Source organism: Eubalaena glacialis, chromosome 17 (genome assembly GCF_028564815.1).
Source record: "Eubalaena glacialis isolate mEubGla1 chromosome 17, mEubGla1.1.hap2.+ XY, whole genome shotgun sequence".
Classification (NCBI taxonomy): Eukaryota; Metazoa; Chordata; class Mammalia; order Artiodactyla; family Balaenidae; genus Eubalaena; species Eubalaena glacialis.
In genome coordinates, this window is record NC_083732.1 from 708,244 (window position 1) to 729,280 (window position 21,037).

The window sequence follows — 21,037 nt, forward strand, 5'->3', positions numbered from 1 at the left end:
CTCTCCTTTCAGGTGGATGCACGGAGCATACCAGTGTTAGCAAAATGGCAAAATTCATACAGCATTAAAGTTGTACTTCAAGAGCTAAGACGTCTAATGATGTCCAAAGAAAATATGAAGCTTCCACAGCCACCAGAAGGACAAACATACAACAATTAATTTTAGTGGATTTAAAACTTGTCTTAAATCAACAACCTTCTATTCATGTTAATGTCTTGATTAAATATCACAATGCAAAATACCCACACATTAAGTAAGATAATTCCAGCTGGTAAACATGACCTGGACATCTGTAAGAGTATATTTAATATATGTACACCCATTATGTTTTCAGGTAACAGGAGGAAAATTCAGCACAGTTTTTTTTCTTGTTAAGGCACCGTCATTTAAGCATGAACCTGGAGTACTCAGAGTGGAACTCAGGTTTCCAGGTGGAAGAACAGCGAGAAGTGTCAGATGGCTGTGCAAGCAGATGTGTTTCTGAAGAGAAAGCTCAAGAAGGAAAACCCGGAACGGCGTGCTCTTGCTTAGTGAAAGAGCTTCCGTTGAAATTGTCTAAAATAGCAGGTACAATGAATATTGTCACCAAATGTGTTCATTTTTGAAGCGGTATAGGTGCTGACTACTAGTAGTATCAAAAATACGTTCAGGATTGTTTTGATACCTGTATTTATAATAAAATTGTTGTGGGGAGGTGGACGGATTTCCGTTACAAGCTGTTCCTGGGTGTTCCATGTACCAGACGCGGTGAAGAGTTGTTTACAGTCTTTGTTGGACAAACCATGCATTTACATTTAAGTGAAATCAACAAAAAGGAAATAGATGTATGGATATGTGATTCTGAGATTAACGTTAGTCTTAAATTGTAAATAAAATGTGGAATGTGTCCTCAGAAACTGTGCCATTTCTGTTATATTGATGTGGTATGTGTACAGTAACTTGCTGAGGTAGCAGAAATTGGAATTATTGTAGCCTTCCCCTATACACACCTTTTATTATTTATCCTATATTGTATACTTCTTGCAAATTGGAATTTGTGGAGTATTTAACAGTACAGATTACCTAATAAGTTTAATTTCTTGTTAGGAGAAGGAGGAATCCCAGGTATTATGTTTTGAATTTGATTTCACCAGAAATATTGTTAAGAAAGATGTTTGAGTTCTAGCAATTTTTATAGAATTAGAGATTTGCAAATTATCCAAATATACGTTCCAGTTTTTCTTCATCATATCTGCCCCCAGTGCTCTTAGCACTAACTGGGGTTAGTTTTGTTCATTTATCCTTTGCTTTGGCAGCTACATAATTCTGAATTGAAAGTCCACCTGTGCTCTGCTTTTACCAGAGTGACCTGAGGCTTTCAGTCGCCGTTTTTCATCTCAGAGCGCTTGGGTGTACTACTTTGTTGAAAATACTTCTCTCTTATGGATTCTGTTTTCTGAAGAAAATAGTAAGGTGGTCATGTAACAAGGACAGATTTCTCAACCCTGGCATGTTTTTATCAAGTGCATTCAAAGTTAAAGCTGTGAGCCACCTTTTCTTGGCCAGTAATACGGTAAAGTCAGCGGCAGTTTATCTAAATTTACTAATTTCAATATGGCTTTAATTATCAAAGATGTTTAAAGTGACACATAGAGAATGTATACATACAAATTAGTGCATGTGTAATTTATTAAAATAGGTTTGAAATGAACTATTACCTTGGCATACATTCTTAAAAATTTTAAGTGGTTGAGATTAAGTGTGATTACACTGATATCCTATGTGAGAGTGGTGGTTCCTGACAGTCTAAATCGGTCTCTAGTGACCCCTTCCCCACTGGGAGAGTGTGTCCTGTCATACGTGGGCGCTGATAACCATCTGAATGCTGTACATTGTTTCTACATGGGTGGGCTGAGACCCTGGGCACCTTGACCTCTGGTCCACTCTCCTTTCCCCGCACCCACTGTTGTGAAGGACTTCCCCCGCCCAGGTGTGTGTTGCCTTCGAAATTTGTTTGAAAGGCTAGCAGGTGAGACTCTAGGGGATGATCATGTATTAATAAAGATTACAAAAGTAAAATATTTGTCCTGTTAGGTCAGTGTTATGCTTTAATGGTTTTAATTACTAATTTTCAGAATCCCTCATTTAAAAAATATTTTTTCTAGTATTTTAAAGTAATGGCATTTGTTGTTACAGGTTTATGTGTGACTTTTCAGGATTTTGGAACATAAACATTTATAAGAGGTGGTCAATGGTATTTGAGTCTTTTGGGTGTAAAATTTTTTTTAAAATTGTAATTTTAAATTATCTTTTTAAAAGAATTTATCACACTTCAAATTTGAGTAAGTGCTGGGGGACTGAATTAGTTTGACTTGCATATGGTTTATTAGTCTGGATTACTTAATACCAGTTCATTGATTTAACTGCTTCCCACTAAGTATATATTGTTTTTGATAAATATGCATGAAATTCATATTGTTTTGAAAATTTAGAGTACATGGCTGGAAAATATCAATGTGTTTCCCACCCTGGATTTGGTGTGTGACCATGTGGGCGGCTCTGGAAGACGCATCGTGAGGTATAGACTTCGGTCAAAGCTGTGCTCACTCTTCTCGTGGGTACACAGCCGTACTTGCATGTACACGTTAAAGAGTGTAAGTGCGGATGATACTGTCTAGTGTCATGAAAAACAGTTTGGGGAGTTACTTAAGGAATTTTTTCCCCCAGATTTCCTCGGTAAGTATATTTTTTAGACATATATGTGTAGCATTATAGTATAATTAATTGCTGGGAAGGATCTAAAAGGCACTGATTTCACTTTTCTGAGAAGTAACAATATGATTTTCCAGTAACAACTTGATTGGCTTTTGGTTGTGTTCACAAAAAGATTCCAGCTCCGAAGATTTTGGAAAGCGTTTGTATTTTGTATATAAAACGGAAACATTATGAAAAGCAGTGGATGCAGCGTATTACAGGCTTGATAGGAGCGTTAGCAGTTAATTCCTACCCAGTACTGTGTTTATTGACAAACAAAATGTATGGAAATAGAATATCTTTTATGCTAAAATTAATATGCCTCTTTGAAGTTACTAAACAGTAGATGGAAATCTTATCATAGGTCATACTGAAAATGTTGGTTATTTTAAAAGTATAGTGGAATACTGAAAATAAAAGATACACCATAAGTATTTTCTGAAGAGAAAACTATTGAAGGTATTTGATGACACAGAAAATAAATGACAAGTCAAAACTGTCATCCTGTGAAATAAGGGAGTTTGAGGGAATCATGGAGTGAGTACGTGATTTTTAAGAATCACTGGATATGAAGAGGTTGCCCATTGTGTTTACGTACATCTCTAATGGGATAGTCTCACCTAAAAAATTGCTAAAGGTCCTCTGCATTTCATTTTTACATGTAATCTAAAGATCAGTACAAGATTTTTTCTGCAACTTCATTTATGAAATCAGTGATAAAAGCCAGATAGATTTCACTTTCTTAACTTAGAAAGATTCCAGGAATCATCCTTTCTCCGGTGGGCAGCTGACCGGATACCGTGTAAGGGTTGTGCAGTGACCCCTCTGCTCCTGATGTAGACTTACCATGTGAATTCTTTCATCTTGTCTTAGTTGAGTACTGAGCAGCTGCTTACATCTGTCTGAGATTTTGGCAGCCAAAAGATTATACAAAAGTAAAGGTAATAGTCCACCTCCAAAGGAAGACTAATCTCTGGCACTGAGAAACCAATAGAAGTGAGAAACCCTGTGGTCAGTAAAGAAGCAAATCTTTGAATTCATTGAGAGTGAAAACTGTTTCTTGTTTGTTCAGTGCAGTTGAGTAATTAAAATATTGTTCAGAGATTATGGGGAAACACTGAACAATTGAGTGTGTGTATTCTTCCTTCATCTGATATAATAGCTTTTTTTTTTTAAACAGGCTTTTAACAATAGATAATTTTACAAAGTAATCTGGAAAATTAACAGTGTAATGTAAAGTGAGGTTTCGACAGGACACCTACATTAAAATGTAGTAAAATTAGTTATAATACTTAATGTCATGTTTTTTGGGTCCAAAGACTCTTCCAATCAACAAGCATGGTAATTGTGAATGCTTTATTACACAGGGTGAGATTTTATAGCCTTTGTAGTTTGTCAGCCCTTAAATTTGAGGGAAAAAGGTAGTTTTTCTCCACAGTGGATAACTGACAAAGAGAAATGTATTGTTTTACTGCTTCTCAAGCCACATTGTCCAAATAAGTAGTGATTGCCAGATGTCCAGATTATATCCACTATCATAAATTATCTTTTTATTGCTGTAATTTAAAAAATCATCTTAATACTCAAGTAAAAGTAATTGAGTTCACAAGAAAAGTAAAATATCTAATTGCCTGGGTTTCTTAATCTTGAGTATCATATGGACTTCTTTAAGGAGAAAAATAATTCTTTTGGACTCAGTATTGTCTTGAATTATTTTTGTTAAAACATTGTTTAATGCATAAAATTGTATTAATGCAAATGTATAAACTTCTTAGCCCTATAAAATTATAAAGCAAATTAACACAATTATAGTAATTAAAATGTAAAAGACTTTAATATTGAGGATGTTTTATTGAATTACTCTCTACTTGAAATGTAAATATTTTCGTCTCGTCTTGGATTTTTGTTGTTGCCATGTCTATCCTAGAGTGTGCGGCTGGACCTCAGATTTTTCTTACCTTTTTTCTCTTGCCAAACTGGTACAAAAAACCTTTGTTGTGTTATCTGACCTTCATTTGGTATAAATACAGTTCCCACATTAGGTCCCCCTCTGTTCTGTTCTGTTAACCAGAGAACTGAAATTCCTGAGTCTTGATTCAACTTTGAGACCACAGTTGTCTTAAACCCTTGATTCTTGAGAATTACTGTGATACTCACTTCGCTGTGTTTGTGGCCCTGTATAGAAATAAAAATGATCTATGATTGGTGATGGTAGATAAGCTGATATATTAGTAAGATCATTTTAAATTTGGATGACACATTTTAATCCGTTAGGTTTTAAAGCTTAGTGCTAAGAGGTGCTGAATACATTTATTGGTTTAGAAAGTAAACTGCGGTTGAAAGTGGCTCCTCTCTCCGTTTGTGCCTCTGTACTGTCCATCGTCCTCTGGTGAATCTCCCTCACCTGTAATCTCTGTAGCTCCCTTTTATCAGCCTGTGGCCACTGCTGTTCTTATGTTCTGTTTCTCTTGAGTGGATCCCTTTAAACCCCTTTTCCCCATCATTCTGGATGTGGTCCCCTCACATCAGCCCCAACCATGAATTTGAAGACTGTTTATGAGAGGTAGCGCGCCCGTTCCCTGTGCTCTCGCTCCTTCCTGCCTGTGCCCTTTGTTTACCACCTGTGCCCTCACTACCTGGGTCCTCTCCAACCTTCTCTATCCCCGATTTGCAGATCTTCTCCTCACCTGTCACCGTTGTCCTCCTTGACACAGTGTCCTTGTATGTGATATTTTTGCTTCATTTGCCTCAGAGTTGATGTCCAAGCTGCCCATCACGGTAATAAAATTTTAATATTATTTATAAATGTATTCTAAGCATTTAATATTCTTTGAATTTTAAAAAAATCCCCAGAGTATATTTTTTGAAGCTAAACATCAGAAATTGGGTGTTTTCTTATTTGAGATATTTAAGATTATTAGAAATACCAGTTTTGAAAACAATGTATTTGGCTGCAAAGAAGTGTTAGAATCATTTATTTGTATTGAAAATTATTAAAATGACTGCCAGAAACTAGGTGACTTTTTATGCGATGCAGATTTTACTGAGTTCTGCTCAGCAGACAGGTTGGGGTGTGTTTTTCAGCCCTCCCTGTGTTAAGTCCTTGTGAGACTGCTTCTTTAGGACATAAAGGTAGACAATACCATGGAGGTGATAGGTAGGCACCAGTTCTGTCAGCCTTGGTGATCGAGTGGGTGATGGAGTCTGTGGTCCTCCTCTGGGGCTCCTCACTGGCAGAACCCAAGCGCCGTTAGCAGTGAGGTTCTAAGCCGAACCGGGTCTGTAAATTGATCAACGAAGAGCAGCAGAGAGGAAGCTGATGGAAATCCTAGGGCCCTCTACCCTGTGGCTTTGGGCCACTTAGCCCTGTGCCCTTCAGTTCCTTCTGAGAAGGTCATGCTTACCCCATAGAGTTGTGGTGTCATGAAACAATATGAATGGTTTTAAATCAGTAAGTGGTAGCTTTTAAAAATGTTATTAATCTAAGAACATTCACTTAAATTATGTCAAGATACGCATTTGCATCAGGTCTGTCCTCCTGTGTGAAGGGTGGGCTACTTTCCAAGCGGTTACGTGAGGTTATATAGGAGGCTTCCTTAAGCCGCTCGTGCTTTCTGGACAAGGTTAATTTCTGCTCATGGTTGAAGGCAGACAGATGGGCTTCTGGGTGCTAGTGAGACCTGGCATGCCTGGCACCCCTCCCCCGTCCCACCTGGGTGCAGTGGCCCTGGTGGATCCACCCCTGGATGGGCACCACTCCTGCCCTCCCACAGTCATGAGTGTTATCAGTGCATTTACGATTGTTTGCATTGTTGTTCTGACCAGTGCACGTTACAGGTGGAGGTGGTGGTGCAGTTCATTCACGCACTCATCTCACACAGGTGGGGCATACACCTCGCTGGCCCACCAGAAACACACACCTCGACCTGCATCTCAGAGTAGCCCTGCAGAGGCTGGACAGTCCCCCTTTGAGCTGACTTGGTGTGAAACGCTGCCGGGCTCCTTACGGGAGGGTGGTGGCCAACACCTCAGTTGGATCCTCTCGTGCCCCCGGGGAGGGTGCTTCCTGGAGCTGAAGCTCCGCTGCTCCCGGTGGCCCGCTGCATCCTAGCCTGGAGGTGTGGGGCCCAAGGCCAGCAGAGCCAGGACAGGAGGTTCTGCCATACCTACACGTTCCTTGTGAAGTCGAGATGTAAATGACATACCATAAAATTCACCTTTTAAACTGTTCAGCCCAGTGGTTTTTACCATATCCACAAGATTGTGCAGACATCACTAATTCTAGAACATTCCAGAATGATGGCTATTTGGCCTGTTTCCATATTTTGGCTGTGATAAGTAATGCTGTTACAAACATTTGTATATAAGTTTTTATGAGGACATATGTTTTCATTTCTCTTGGGTGGATATACCTAGGAGTGGAATTGCCAAGTCATAAGGTAACTGTGTTTAGTCATTTGAGGAACTACCTGGCTGTTTTCCAAAGTAGTTGTGCTGTTTTACATCTCTACCAGCAGTTCTCCGCATCCTCACCAACACGTTATTGTTTGTCTTTGATTCTAGCCATCCTCGTAGGTGTAAAGTGGAATTTCGTTGAGGTTTTTCCCAGTCACTAATGATGCTGAGCATCTTTTTACAAGATCACTGGCTATTTGTGTATTTTCTTTAGAGAAATGTCTACTCAGGTCCTTTGCCCATATAAAAAATTGGTTTATTTGTAGTTTTATTGTTGAGTTGTAAGAGGTCTTATATATTCTGGATATTAGACCTGTATCAGATATATGGTTTGCAAATATTTTCTCCTGTTCTCTGGTCTGTCTTTTCACGTTTTTTTTTTTTAATTTATTTATTTACTTACTTTTGGCTGCATTTTTGGTCTTTGTTGCTGTGCGCGGGCTTTCTCTCGTTGTGGCGAGCGGGAGCTTCTCTTGTTGCGGAGCACGGGCTCTAGGCACGTGGGCTTCAATAGGTGTGGCTTGCGGGCTCCAGAGTGCAGACTCAGTAGTTGTGGCACACGGGCTCAGTAGTTGTGGCTCGTGGCCTCTAGAGCGCAGACTCAGTAGTTGTGGCACTCGGGCTTAGTTGCTCCATGGCATGTGGGATCTTCCCAGACCAGGGCTCGAACCCGTGTCCCCTGCATTGGCACGTGGATTCTTAACCACTGTGCCACCAGGGAAGCCCCTCTTTTCACTTTCTTTGATACTATTTCTTTGATGCACAGATTTTTATATTTTTATGCAACGTAATTTTTCTGTTTTTTCTTTGGTTACTTGTAATTTTGATATTATGTCTAAGAAATCATTGCCTAGTCCAAGGTCATTGTGATGGTTAATTGTGTCAGCTGGGCTAGGCTGTAGTAATCAGTTACTAAATCAAACACTAATCTGGGTCCTTTCAAGATATTTTGTAGATGTGATTAACATCTACAATCGTTGATGTTAAGTAGAGGAGCTTGCCCTCAATAATGCGATGAGACCTCATCCAGTCAATTGAAGGCCTCAAGAGCAAAAACTGAGGTTTCCTGGAGGAAAGTTAAGTTCTGCTTCAAGACTGTAGTGTCAAGTCCTGCCTGAATTTCCCGCCTGCTAGCCTGTCCCCACAATTACTTAAGCCAATTCCTTAAAATAAATATCTGTCTCTGTGTCTGTCTTTTTCTTTCTTTATCTACCTATCATTTATCTATGATCTCCTGTTGGTTCATTCTGATATAGTGACAAAAATTTACATCTGTGTTTTCTTCTAAGAATTTATACTTTTAGCTTTTACATTTAGGCCTTTGATCTGTTTTGAGTTAATTTTTGTATGTGGTGTGAGGGACGAGTCCAGATGCATTCTTTCGCACATATATATCCAGTCATCTTAGCATCATTTGTTGAATGGTCTTGTACCCTTGTCAAAAATCAATTGACCATATTTATATATGGGTTTATTTCTGGACTCTCAATGCTGTTCCCTTGATCTGTGTGTCTCGCCTTAATGCCAGTACCACACTTGGTTACTCTAGTTTTATAGTAAGTTTTGGAATCAAGAAGTATGAGTCCTCCAAGTATGTTCTTCTTTTTCAAGATTGTTTTGGCTAGTCTCGGTCTTGTCCATTTTCAAATGTACAAGTCTTTCACCTCGTTGGTTAAATTTATTCCTAGGTATTTTAGTTTTTGATGCAATTGTAAATGAGATTATTTTCTTAATTTCTCTTTCTGATAGCTAAGTATTAGTGTATAGAAACGCAGCTGATTTTTCTATATTGATTTTGTATCCTGCAGTTTTACTGAATTTGTTGATTAGTTCAAACAGTTTTTTTGGTGGGATCTTTAAGGTTTTCTATACATAATATCATGTCATCTGTGAGTACAGTTATACTTCTTTCTTTCTGACTTAGATACCTTCCAGTTCTTTTTTTGCCTAATTGCTCTGACTGGAACTTTCAGTTTTATGTTGAATAAAACTGGTAAAAGTAGACACCCTTGTCTTGTTTCTGATCTTAGAGGAAAAGCTTCAGCTTTTCACTGTGAGTGTGATGTTAGCTGTGGGCTTGCATTTTATGGCCTTTACTATTCAATATGTTGAGGTACATCCACCCTGTACCCACTTTGCTTAGAGTCTTGTATTTGCAATCTTGCTAAATTTATTAGTGATGATAGTTTTTTGGTGTAAAATTTTAAGGGTTTTCTGTATGTAGAATTGTGTCATCTGCAAATAGAGGTTATCATCCTTATTTTCCAATCTGGATGTCTTTGATTTCTATTTCTTGCCTAATTACTCTTCCATTATCTTTTGCAGTCATAATTTCTAGTCCAAGTTTCTTAGATATTTTTTCTTCCTTTTGTTTTTTAAATTAATTTTTATTAGAGTATAGTTGCTTTACAATGTTGTGTTAGTTTCTGCTGTATAGCAAAGTGAATTGGCTATATGTATACACATATCCCCTCTTTTTTGGATTTCCTTCCCATTTAGGTCAGCACAGAGCAGTGAGTAGAGTTCCCTGTGCAATACAGTATGTATGTTCCCATGAGTTGTCTATTTTATACATAGTGTCAATAGTGTATATGTGTCAATCCCAATCTCCCAGTTCACCCCCCCCACCCCCCGTCTTCCCCCTTGTTATCCATACGTTTGTTCTCTATGGCTGTGTCTCTATTTCTGCTTTGCAAATAAGCTCATCTATACCATTTTTCTAGATTCCACATATATGCGTTGGTATGATACTTGTTTTTCTCTTTCTGACTTACTTCACTCTATATGACAGTCTCTAGGTCCATCCACGTTTCTGCAAATGGCCCAATTTCATTTCTTTTTGTGGCTGATTAATATTCCATTTTATCTATGTAACACATCTTTATCCATTCCTCTGTTGATGGACATTTAGGTTGCTGTCCTGGCTATTGTAAATAGTGCTGCAGTAAACAATTGGGGTTGCATGTGTCTTTTTGAATTATGGTTTTCTCAGGGTATACGCCCAGTAGTGGGATTGCTGGGTCCTATGGTAGTTCTATTTTTAGTTTTTTAAGGAACCTCCATACTGTTCTCCATAGTGGCTGTATCAACTTACATTCCCATTTTCATCCTTTTTTTTTTTTTTTTTTCATTTTATTTATTTGGCTGCATCAGGTCTTAGTCGCGGCACGCGGGATCTTCGTCGTGGCATGCGAGATCTTTTGTTGAGGCGCGTGGGCTTCTCTCTAGTTGTGGCGCTTGGGCTTAGTTGCCCCGCGGCATGTGGGATCTTAGTTCCCCGACCAGGGATCGAACCAGTGTCCCCTGCATTGTAAGGTGAATTCTGAACCACTGGACCACCAGGGAAGTCTCTCTTCCTTTTCTTATTAAAAAAAAATTTTTTTTGGAGATCTAGATTTTACTGTGAGCAGTTATAGCCATTTTCAGGTTTTGTACCAATTATTTCTAGCAGTAACAATTCATTATGAATTGGATAAAAGACCCAGTTTGTATTTATGTTTTAACTAATCCAAGGGAGAATATTCTTGAAATGCTGTGTTATCCAGAACTGGTCCATGGGATTTTGTTCCTTCAGTCCTCAGTATACTTCTGAGCAGTGCATACTAACTTTCCATGAACTTGGTGGAGCTGATAAACTGTGGAGATCTAGTTGTTTCTAGGAGTCCAGTCAGTCTGAAAAAGCTACATGCTGTATGATCCCAACTGTATGGCATTCTGGTAAAGGCAAACAGTAACAAGGTGAGTGGTTGCCAAGGGACTGGGGAGTGGCGGGGAGGTAGAGGGATGCCTAGGTGGGGCACAGGAGGTTTTTAGGGCAGTCACACTGTCCGTAATGGTGGAGCCGCGTCATTGTATGTTTGTCAGAGCCCATGGAGTGTACAGCACACAGAGTGAACCCTCATGTCAACTATGGACTTCAGTTAGTAATAATTAGGAGTGGTTCATCAGTTGTAGCAGATGTGCCACACTAACTAAGGCAAGATGCTAGTAATAGGAGAAACTGCAGGGGGAGAGGGAGCACACGGGTATTGTCTGTACATAAAAATGTCCTAAAATTAGAGAAGAGAGATTGCAGGGAAAAAAATCAAGTGTTTATTATAGTAAGATACAAATAATAAAACCAAACTTTAAGAGAGTAATTTTTTGAGATCCTTGTAATATACGTGAGATTGATGTCTGGGAACTTCGCAGGTGAAGTCAGTGGTAGAGACATACGTATTTTGTGGGTGTGTTTTAATTTGTGTGTGAAGGTGTGGATTTTCTGAGTCACCGAGTGCAGCAGATCTGCACCCTTGGCCACCACGGCAGCTCCTTGGCAGGGAGCCAGTCAGGCTCGCACAGTCTGAGGCCACAGCCAGGGGTGTGGGGTCCTCTGCACACCCCCAGCTGCGTGTCCCCGGAGCCCAGGTCAGGAGTCCTGTACGAACCCTGCCCCTTTGGTGGCAGGCTGCAGATGAAGGCGTGAGGTTACTGCTGAAGCCAGAGCTGACTGGGTTCTGGAATCGGGAAGTGGCAGAGACAGTAAGAATATAGAGGCAGATAGCGTGCTATACTGCTTGTCATGGTTAATAGCCTGGGCACTGTTGACCTTAGTGGGGAGTGGGGAGTGAATTGGCAGTGTTCAGGGTGAAGGGCCACTTACAGAAAACCTGTTTTCTCTGTCCTGGTGGAGATTGTAACAGCTGACAGTGACCACACTGACTTGAGAATAAGGCTGACGCAAGGCTCCCAGAGAGAAAGCATCTTGGCATAACCCATCTTCATGTGTTACTTTCCAGAAAAGTTGCTCTGCTGTTGACAGGCACATGTGCTATCTTGGCCCTCTGGGAGCAAAAATTCGTACACTAGACCAGAGGAGTTTTGCTAGTAGGCAGTTTTCTAAGAGAAATAGGACATTTGTTTATTTGTTTTACTGTTTAGCTAAATAAAAGCTGACAATTTGCAAACAGCAAAGTTGTTTCGTATCAGATACTTTATAGTTGTAAAAATGTGCAGACGTGTTTTATTTCAATTGTCTGTCGTCATGTAGCGCAGTAGAAATCAGGGAAGGGAGTCCAGACTGGGCAAAGCCAGTGTGTGTGTGAGAAACAAGGTGTCCTGAAATATTAATTACAGGCCAAATTCACATCCTCAGAGCATTTAGAGGCATTCCCTTTTTGACTCTGAAGGAGCATGGGTACCAGCCTAGGTACCTGGAGCCTGGCTCACTTCCTTCCTAGCTCTGAGTTTGCTGGCGGAAGATCGAGGTGGAGTCAACAGGGGAGTGGGGTGGGAATATGAAAGATGAAGCCAGCCTTCTCCAGAGTGGAACGGGCCCAGTGGGTGCCCCAAAGTGTCTGGTTGACCTTGTCAGGGGTGGTGTTGCAGCTGGAAGACTGGCCTTGCTGAGCAGAAGCCCACGTTGCTGGGCCCATGTACAGCCCTCACCCACCACAGTGGATGCTGTCTGCACGCACCCACTGTCTGCACTGAGGTGGTGATGGCAGGCTAGCTGACCGTTCTGTCTGCTTGGGTGTTCGGGTGATGTTCTCTGCTGGGCATTAACCTGTGATCAGTGATCTTCACGCCTTGTGCCCGCTCCCAGAGGTCCATCCACACGCCTCTCCTTCTGACCCCTTGTCTGTGACCTCCCGTTGTGCTCCTGCCAGGCTCTTCACTGGCCAGCGGGGGCCCTTTGTCACTTCCCATAATCTTTTCAACAGAAAGTTCTGGGATGATTGGTTATCCTTATGCAAAACTTCAACTCATACCTCACACCATAGAAGAAAGTTAATTCAGAATGGATCATAGAACATAAAACCTATCAAGGGCTTCCCTGGTGGCGCAGTGGTTGAGAGTCTGCCTGCTAATGCAGGGGACACGGGTTCGAGCCCTGGTCTGGGAAGATCCCACATGCCGCGGAGCAACTGGGCCCGTGAGCCACAACTACTGAGCCTGCGCGTCTGGAGCCTGTGCTCCGCAACAAGAGAGGCCGCGACAGTGAGAGGCCCGCGCACCGCGATGAAGAGTGGCCCCCGCTTGCCGCAACTAGAGGAAGCCCTCGCACAGAAATAAATAGATAAATAAACGTGTGTTGATTTAAGCCACTAAATTTGTGGTAATTTAAAAAAAAAAAACCTATCAAACTTTCAGAAGAAAAAATAGAAAACTTTTGGGGGGGACTAGGCAAAGTTTTCTTAGATAACAAACCAAAAGCAGGATCCATAGAACAGAAGTTAAGAACTGAACTTCACTGAAATGAATAACTTATGCTTTTTGGAAGACCCTGTTAGAGAATGAAAAGACCAGCCATAGACTGGAAGAAAATATTTGCAAGTCACACATCTAATTGTGGTCCCCCAAAGATGTCTATGTCCTCATCCCCCAAACTTGTGAAGATGTAATGTTAAAAGGCAAAGGGGAGTCAGGTTGCAGACGGGATTAAGGTTGCTCATCAGCTGACCGTGAGATGAAGTTATCCAGGTGGGCCCAGTGTGACCACAAGCGTACTTAAACGTGGTTGAGGGAGGCCACATGGTCCCTGTGACGGGAGAAGCTGGCTTTGAGGATGGAGAAGGGGACCAAAGCTAAGGAGAGTGAGCAGCCTCTAGAAGCTGGAAAAAATAAGAAGATGGCTCCCTTAGAGCCTGCAGGAAACCTTAATTAAGCCCTCTCCAAACCTTAATTTTAGCCAAACAGACATTTCAGGCTTCTAACCTACAGAACTGTAAGATAATAAATTTGTGTTGTTTTAAGCCCCTAAGTTTGTGGTGGTTTTGACAATAATTGGGAACTAATACACTGATACAAGACGTTAGTCCAGAAAATGTATAGAACTCAAAACTTGCCAATAAGAAAACAACCCAATTAAAAAAATAGACAAAAACTGAACAGACACTTCAGTAACAAAGAAATACAAATGGCAAATAAGCACATGATAAGATGGTCAACATCAGTAATCATTAGGGAAATGCAAATAAAAACCAAATTGAGATACCACTATACACCTATGAACATCTGAATTAAGACACCCCAGGTTTTGGGGCGGATGTCGGTGAACTGGAGTTCTCATATGTTGCTGTTGGGTCTGTAAAATGGTGCATCTACTTCTGAAAATAGCTTGGCAGTTTCTTAAAAAGTTAAACACACATCTACTATCTGACCTAGCGTTTCCATCCCTAGGTATGTGCTCAAGACAATGAAAAGCATATGTCCATACAAAGACATGAATACTCAGAATATTTGTAAGAGTCAAAAGCTGGAAACACCCAAATGTGTATCATCAAGTGAATGGGTGAACAAACTGTGTGATACACCCATACGGTGGAATGCTATTCAGCAATAAAAAGGAATTTCAAAATAATCCCGCTGAGTGAAAGAAGACAGAGTACATATCATATGATTTTATTATATGAAGTTCTAGAAAATGCACTAATCTATCTTGACTGCAGACCGACGGTTGCCTCGTGATGGGAGCATGAAGGAACTTGGGGATAATAGACATATTGTCTTGATTGTGGGGTTGTTTCATGTACATGTGAGATTTACCAACTTGAACAACTTAAATGTGTGCTGTTTAATTTTATCCTCAATAAAGCTGTGAAAAAAAGGATGCAGAAAGGTTGAAAATAAAAGGTTGGAGGAAGATAATGCAAACAATATACAAAGACAACTTGCTGAAGATAAAGCAGCCTGATCACTAGGAAACATCAACATTCTACATTTATACCCAGTTAAACATAGCCTTGAAATAGGCACAGAAAAAAATTACAGAAAATTATAGCTCTTTACAAAAAAAAAAAAAGACATTCACACTAACATATATCTCTCCCTGCAACTGATAGCACAAGCCATTAAGTTTATGGAAGATTTGAACATGACTAGCAAATGACCTAAAGGGCAAGTGTAGAAAAGTGCACCCACCAACTGCGGAATAAACACTCCTTGGAAGCACCTCTTTGCCACTGAGTGTGCTCTTTGAGCACTGTGGAAATCGTAACAAAATGATAGCCAGAAAATGATGAGATTAGACACTAGGTAATACTTGTGTAAATAACAGATGGGTGAATGGAAAAATCACAATGGAAATTGGAAATATTTTGAATTGAGTGATGACTAAAATACTACAAGTTAAAATCTGGGGGATGAAGCAAAAATATTGCTAAGAAGAAAATGTATAGATTTAAAACATTTAAATTATGAACGGGTGAAAGTTGATCATCTCAGCATTCATCTCAAGAAGTCATAGAAAGCAAAATTAAACTCAAGGAAAGCAGAAGGGAGGAAATAAAGGTAAAAATAAAAGTCAATAAATGAGAAAATAGAACCAACAGATCTAAGTTTGGTTCATTGTTAAGATGTCTAAAATTGGCAAGTCCTCACCAAGACATAAAAGGGAAGGCACAAATAATATTAGAAATCAAAAAGAAGAAATCACTAGAGCTCATGTGGATAAAGATAAGATGATGAGGGATTTACGAACAACTTTATGCCAAGAAATTTGAAAACAGATAAAAACAAATTTCTTTTAAAAAGCCTTGATATCTACCTCACATTATCTACAGAAATCAGTTTGAATAGATTGTAGATTTAAATATGAAAGCCACACAAATATTGGGATAGGAAATGATTTCTTAAACATTACACAAAAAACCACTATCCTTAAGGTAAGAGATTGATAAATTTTATCAGGATTCTGGTTTATTAAAAGATACCATTAAGAAAATGAAAAGGCTGGCCATCATCAAAAAGTCCACAAATAAATGCTGGAGGGGGTGTGGAGAAAAGGGAACCCTCCTACAATGTTGGTGGGAATGTAAATGCCACTATGGAAAACAGTATGGAGGTTCCTTAAAAAACTAAAAATAGAGTTACCATATGATCCAGCAATCCCTGCTCCTGGGCGTATATCTAGAAAAGACAAAAACGCTAATTTGAAAAGATACAGGCACCCCAGTGTTCATAGCAGCACTAAATAAATAGCCAAGACATTGAAGCAACCCAAGTGTCCGACAGATGAACGGACAAAGAAGATGTAGCTAAATAAATAAATAAATAGAATATAACTCTGCCATAAAAAAGAATGAATTATTGCCATTTGCAGCAACATGGATGGACCTAGAGATGATCATACCAAGTGAAGTAAGTCAGAGAAAGACAAATATTATATGATATCACTTATATGTGGAATCTAAAAAATAATACAAATGAATTTATTTACAAAACAGAAACACATAAAAAATTTATGGTTACCAAAGGAGAAGGGCAGGGGAGGGATAAATTGGGAGTTTGGGATCAACAGATACACACTACTATATAAAACAGATAAAAAGGATTTACTGTGTAGCACGGAACTATATTCAGTATCTTAATAACCTGTAATGGAAAAGAATCAAAAAATATATATATAACCGAGTCACTATGTTGTACACCTGAAACTAACACAATATTGTAAATGAACTGTACTTCAATTTAAAAAAAAAAGAAAAAGGCAAACTGAGTAGATACTTGCATTGCAAATAATTAGAAAAAGAACTCAAATCTATAAGTAAAAATCCTATCAATCAGTAAGAAAAAGACAACCCAATAGAAAAATGGGTATTAATCAACAAGTCACAAAAGAGGACATGCAAATGGCCAAGAAAGTTATGAAAAGGTGCTCAACGAGTTATCGCTGATACTTCCAGTGTGGTCAAAATTAAAAAGGGTGAGGTTGGCAAGCTCCCAGAAGTCTTACCCGCTGAGGGCGGAAACCTGCTGAGGGCGGAAGCGTGAACAGTCCTGCTGGAAACTGCTTGGCATCATCTATTGAAGTCAAGGCTACACCTACCCCAAGTCCCAGTCACTCATTCCTAAATATAAACCCAACAGCCAGGGAACAGGAAGAGGGGGAGGTGTGCATGGCGGCTGAGCCCTGGGCAGAAAACACCCTGTGCTACTTTCCTCCAAACGGTGCTCGGCACACACAAGAGCGTGGATGAAGATACAAACGTGTCGAATGAGAGAAGCAGGCCAGGAGTTCACATACTGTGTGATTCTATTTATGTTCAAAAAAAAAAAAAACCAAAACTGACCTGTATTGTTTGACTCGTGATTATGTGGTAAAACTCTAAAGAAAAGCATGAATCTGGTTGTCATGTAGGTCAAGAGACGGTCACTGTGAACGGAGAAGTGATAATTCACTGAGCTGTAATGTTTGTTTTGTGTACTTTCTATGTTTTTGATGTTTCACAAGAGAAAAGGCTTTTTGAAAAAGCCTCCAAAGGGTTTTACTCAATTAGGAATTTACTTAATTCCGCACAGGTGCAAACGCGTCGCCGTCCGTAGTTGAGCGCTGCGTCTGTGACGGCAAACGTGCCTGTGCTGCTGGGCGAGGGACGGTGTGCGGTCACTGTCACGGGACGGTTTTCCCTAGGAGGCCATGGAGGCTGAGCAGGAGTCGTCACTGGGAGCTCGAGGGGGTGCAGGTGCGAGGCCGAGCCCTCACTGCCGCCTGCGTGTATTCAGCAGGCGTTCACGAGAGGCTGCGGATACAGGTGGTGCCACGGCGCCGAGTGAGGGGCGGGCGGGTGCGGCAGAGGGTCTTGGGCATTTCCTGCCCGTGTCCCCGGCCCGGTCGGCCGTTGTGCCTCAGCACGGCCCAGGCTGGGAGGGGAGGCCCACGTCGGGTCCAGGCCCAGCCGCTGCTCCAGAAGAGCGGCCAGGAGGTGGGGGCCGGCTGCTCCGGGGCGCGGGACCTGAAGTTTGGCTGAGGGGACGCTGATCAGGGTGACTCCCCGAGGCTTAGACGAGGGCCCAGAGGAAGCGTCGTGCTGCCTGAGAGCCGGCTCTGCCGGGTATTCTCCAGGCTTGTGCGACCTGAGGGCCTTGAGCTGCGTCTGCAGATGCTTTGCAGTCAGGTGGCCTGCCGACAAGTTTTATTTCTTCCAAATAGGGACAGACACAAAGTGAAGTCGGTGCTTTTGGGTATGGGGGTAAGGAGGACACATAATTAAATGCAAAACAGGGATCGCTACGTGTATTAACTGCCACGGCTTAAGGGGATCTCAAGAAATAAAAGGGTTTTTTAGTACTGTTCTTCCAAGGAAAGAATTTGTAGTAATTTAATCATGTTCTGGAATGTTAATTTGAACCCACTCATCAGACATCAGACTCATTTTAGCAAATCCATTTATTACATATTAGTACGTGGTTTCTAAACATCATTCTAAGAAAATAAAAACAAAACACGGGCTCCTTAGAGACACAGAGAAGATCCTTTCTTGTTGTGTTTACATACTGTTAAAGCCACATAAGCGTATTTAAAAACCTACTATCGTGCGTTACTTGCTTTTCCATGTCAGACCGTACTGGTGCAGCCCCTTCTGTAAGGGGCTCGATGCTCTCAACACACATTCAGGTCGAGTTTTCATCCTCTCCATTGCTGGCAAAGCTGCAGAGAGTAAATCCGTGCAGGTACCTTCACGCGCGCGTGTGGCTGTGGAAGGGGCTCCCGTGGAAGTTCATGTCTCAGCAGGATGGACCTGAGTCCCTCGTGAGTGGGGTCTTCGGGCTCCTCTTCATGGCCGTCACCCTGGGGGTTTCTTCTGGGTATTTCCCTGGGTTTTTTTTAATCCTTTGCTTGGGTGTGTGTGTGTGTGTCTTTTTTTCATAGTGATTTGTGGGAACTGTTTATAAACTTCTGGCTGCTAATCCGCTGGTTTGACGGCCCTCCCTCTGCTGGCGTCTGGTCGTCCACTAGACCTTAGCTGTCTGTCCAGCCCAGCATTTCTCTTCCTCTCCGACCTCCTGGTCCCCACTGTCGCCCGGGTTACCCCTCACACGGAGGATGGAGCGGGTGGTGGCTCTCCGGTTCCCACTTCCCAGGGCTGGTCCTTCCAGCCAAGGAGCTCTGTTCCCACACTGTTAGTTTTGTCACATTGTGGCTAAATGTTTGGATGAGGAATAAATCCTCCTTTGACTTGAATGCGGACTCCTTTGTGGGAGGCCTGTGTCTGACGTGTCTCAGGCTCCACGAGCCAGGGAAGATGGGTCAGGCGATGCGTGTTGTCTTCGCTCTCCGTGGGGGCCCCTTCCAGGAAGACCCCCAGCCCCTGAACTCTGTCCAGGTTCGGGTTTCACCTCCTTAAGGACCAGGGTCCCTGGGCCTGGAAGCAGAGCAGGACTCGGGCCGTCGAGGGCGGATCCACAGACTCACCAGCAGCCCTTCCTCCCTCTCCATGCGGCCTCTGAGTTCAGGATTAACCCGCACGCTGTCCTCTCCGCGGACACCTGTCCCCGCCCGCTGGGCGCCTGGGGCACCGGTGATGCCGCCACCTGAGCCCCGAGACCCCCCGCCCCACGCTATACCTTCTGAGGAAAATGTCCTTTTTAGAATTCATAAACACCATTTTGGTCTCTTTTTGCTTTTTAATGGGGGTTACAAGAAATATGTCCTAAAGCTGGGAGCGCCGCAGGGTTAGGCCTGGCGCGGGGGTCCCAGCACCTGTGGACGCCGGGCCCTGGGGACCGGGAGGGGCCTTTCCGCCCGCGCACCTGCCACCTGGGCCCGGGGGGTGACAGCTCTCGGGCAGGGGGGCCCCGTTTAGTGCTGTGACTTGGAGAGCCTGACTCATCCCCCGGCATCCCCGGGAGGAGCAAGGACACGGCAAGGTCACGCTGTCATCACCGCCCCTGGGGCTCAGGAGTCGGACTCCGAGCTGGGGGAGTTCTCGGCCCCAGGTGTCCCGTCCTGGTGACCGGTCCCTGGGCTGAAGGCCGAGCCGAGGTCACGAGGACGGCCCCGCGGGGAGGGCGGTGACTAGGAATCAGCTGAAGTGGGGGCGAGGGTTTCCGAAGCTCTCAGGGCACCTGTTCCCACATCCAGACTGTTTCTGCGTTTACTCTCAGGCTTGTGTGGAGCCGACAGAAACACAGAGTCTCAGGAACAGTCTTCAGAGTATGACGTGAATGAAACATGCCTTGTATTTTTTTTTAAATTCATTTATTTATTTATTTATGGCTGTGTTGGGTCTTCGTTTCTGTGCGAGGGCTTTCTCTAGTTGCAGCGAGCAGGGACCACTCTTCATCACGGTGCGCGGGCCTCTCACTACGTGCCTTGTTTTAACAACTTTCTTAGTTCTTGTCGTTGTAAATATTTGAGGGAACTGTTTTTTCAAACTGAGTTTCATCACATCTGGAAGTGGATTTCTTCTGTGTGTTAGGGGGCTCTTAGGATAAGCTACTTTGAGAATGAGGAGGATAAAGGTGATTTGCTGGGGTGGTGGGATGGTGAGTGAGTTGAAAGTTACTTTCATTCATGTTGGTTTTATTAGGGCAGGACTAACAAGACTGACGGCTTGAGAAATTTCATTTTTCTTCAGTTTTAAAGTCAAGTGCTTTGTCTTGGCTGTATCAGGTGGGAATGTAGATCATCCCCCATAGTCTCCCTAACCCCCATTCTCCACATCATCTGTAACATTTTTATTTAATACTTAACAAAATATATCTAAATAGAAAAATGTCACTTTCATCGCATAACAAGTACCTTGAGACTTTTTCTATTAGGTTACATTTGGTGTTAATGTTTGTTAAGTTCTGTTTGTCTCTTAATATGAAGTTGTGCTGTACTGGAATGTATTCCATAGAGGGGGTAGGATTTTCAGCAATAATTTAACCCTTTTCTTAAGGCTTGTATGACATTGTGTTAACTGACAGATTCATTTTTGTATCAGGCAGGTGACAATATTGATGTGCTTTTAAAATACTTTATATATGATTTTAAAAATCGAACTCATTATTTTCCAAATTACCACAGGAAAGAACACTTTGTGATCCGGACTCAGTCAATGCTTGGATTTCAGGGGCTTTTTTTGAGTTGGAGGAGAGGTAT

General features: G+C 41.9%; 1 protein-coding gene across 1 annotated transcript in view; it reads left to right on the forward strand.

Annotated features, from left to right (window-relative positions):
- Window positions 1-4,561, forward strand: part of UBE2V2 (ubiquitin conjugating enzyme E2 V2) — a 33,252-nt gene extending 28,691 nt beyond the window's left edge. Inside the window, exon 4 of the mRNA XM_061171701.1 lies at window positions 13-4,561. Within this exon, the coding sequence (XP_061027684.1) occupies window positions 13-159 (147 nt within the window). The 3' untranslated portion in view covers window positions 160-4,561. The remainder of the gene's footprint in view (window positions 1-12) is intronic.
- The last annotated feature ends 16,476 nt before the right edge of the window (window positions 4,562-21,037 follow it).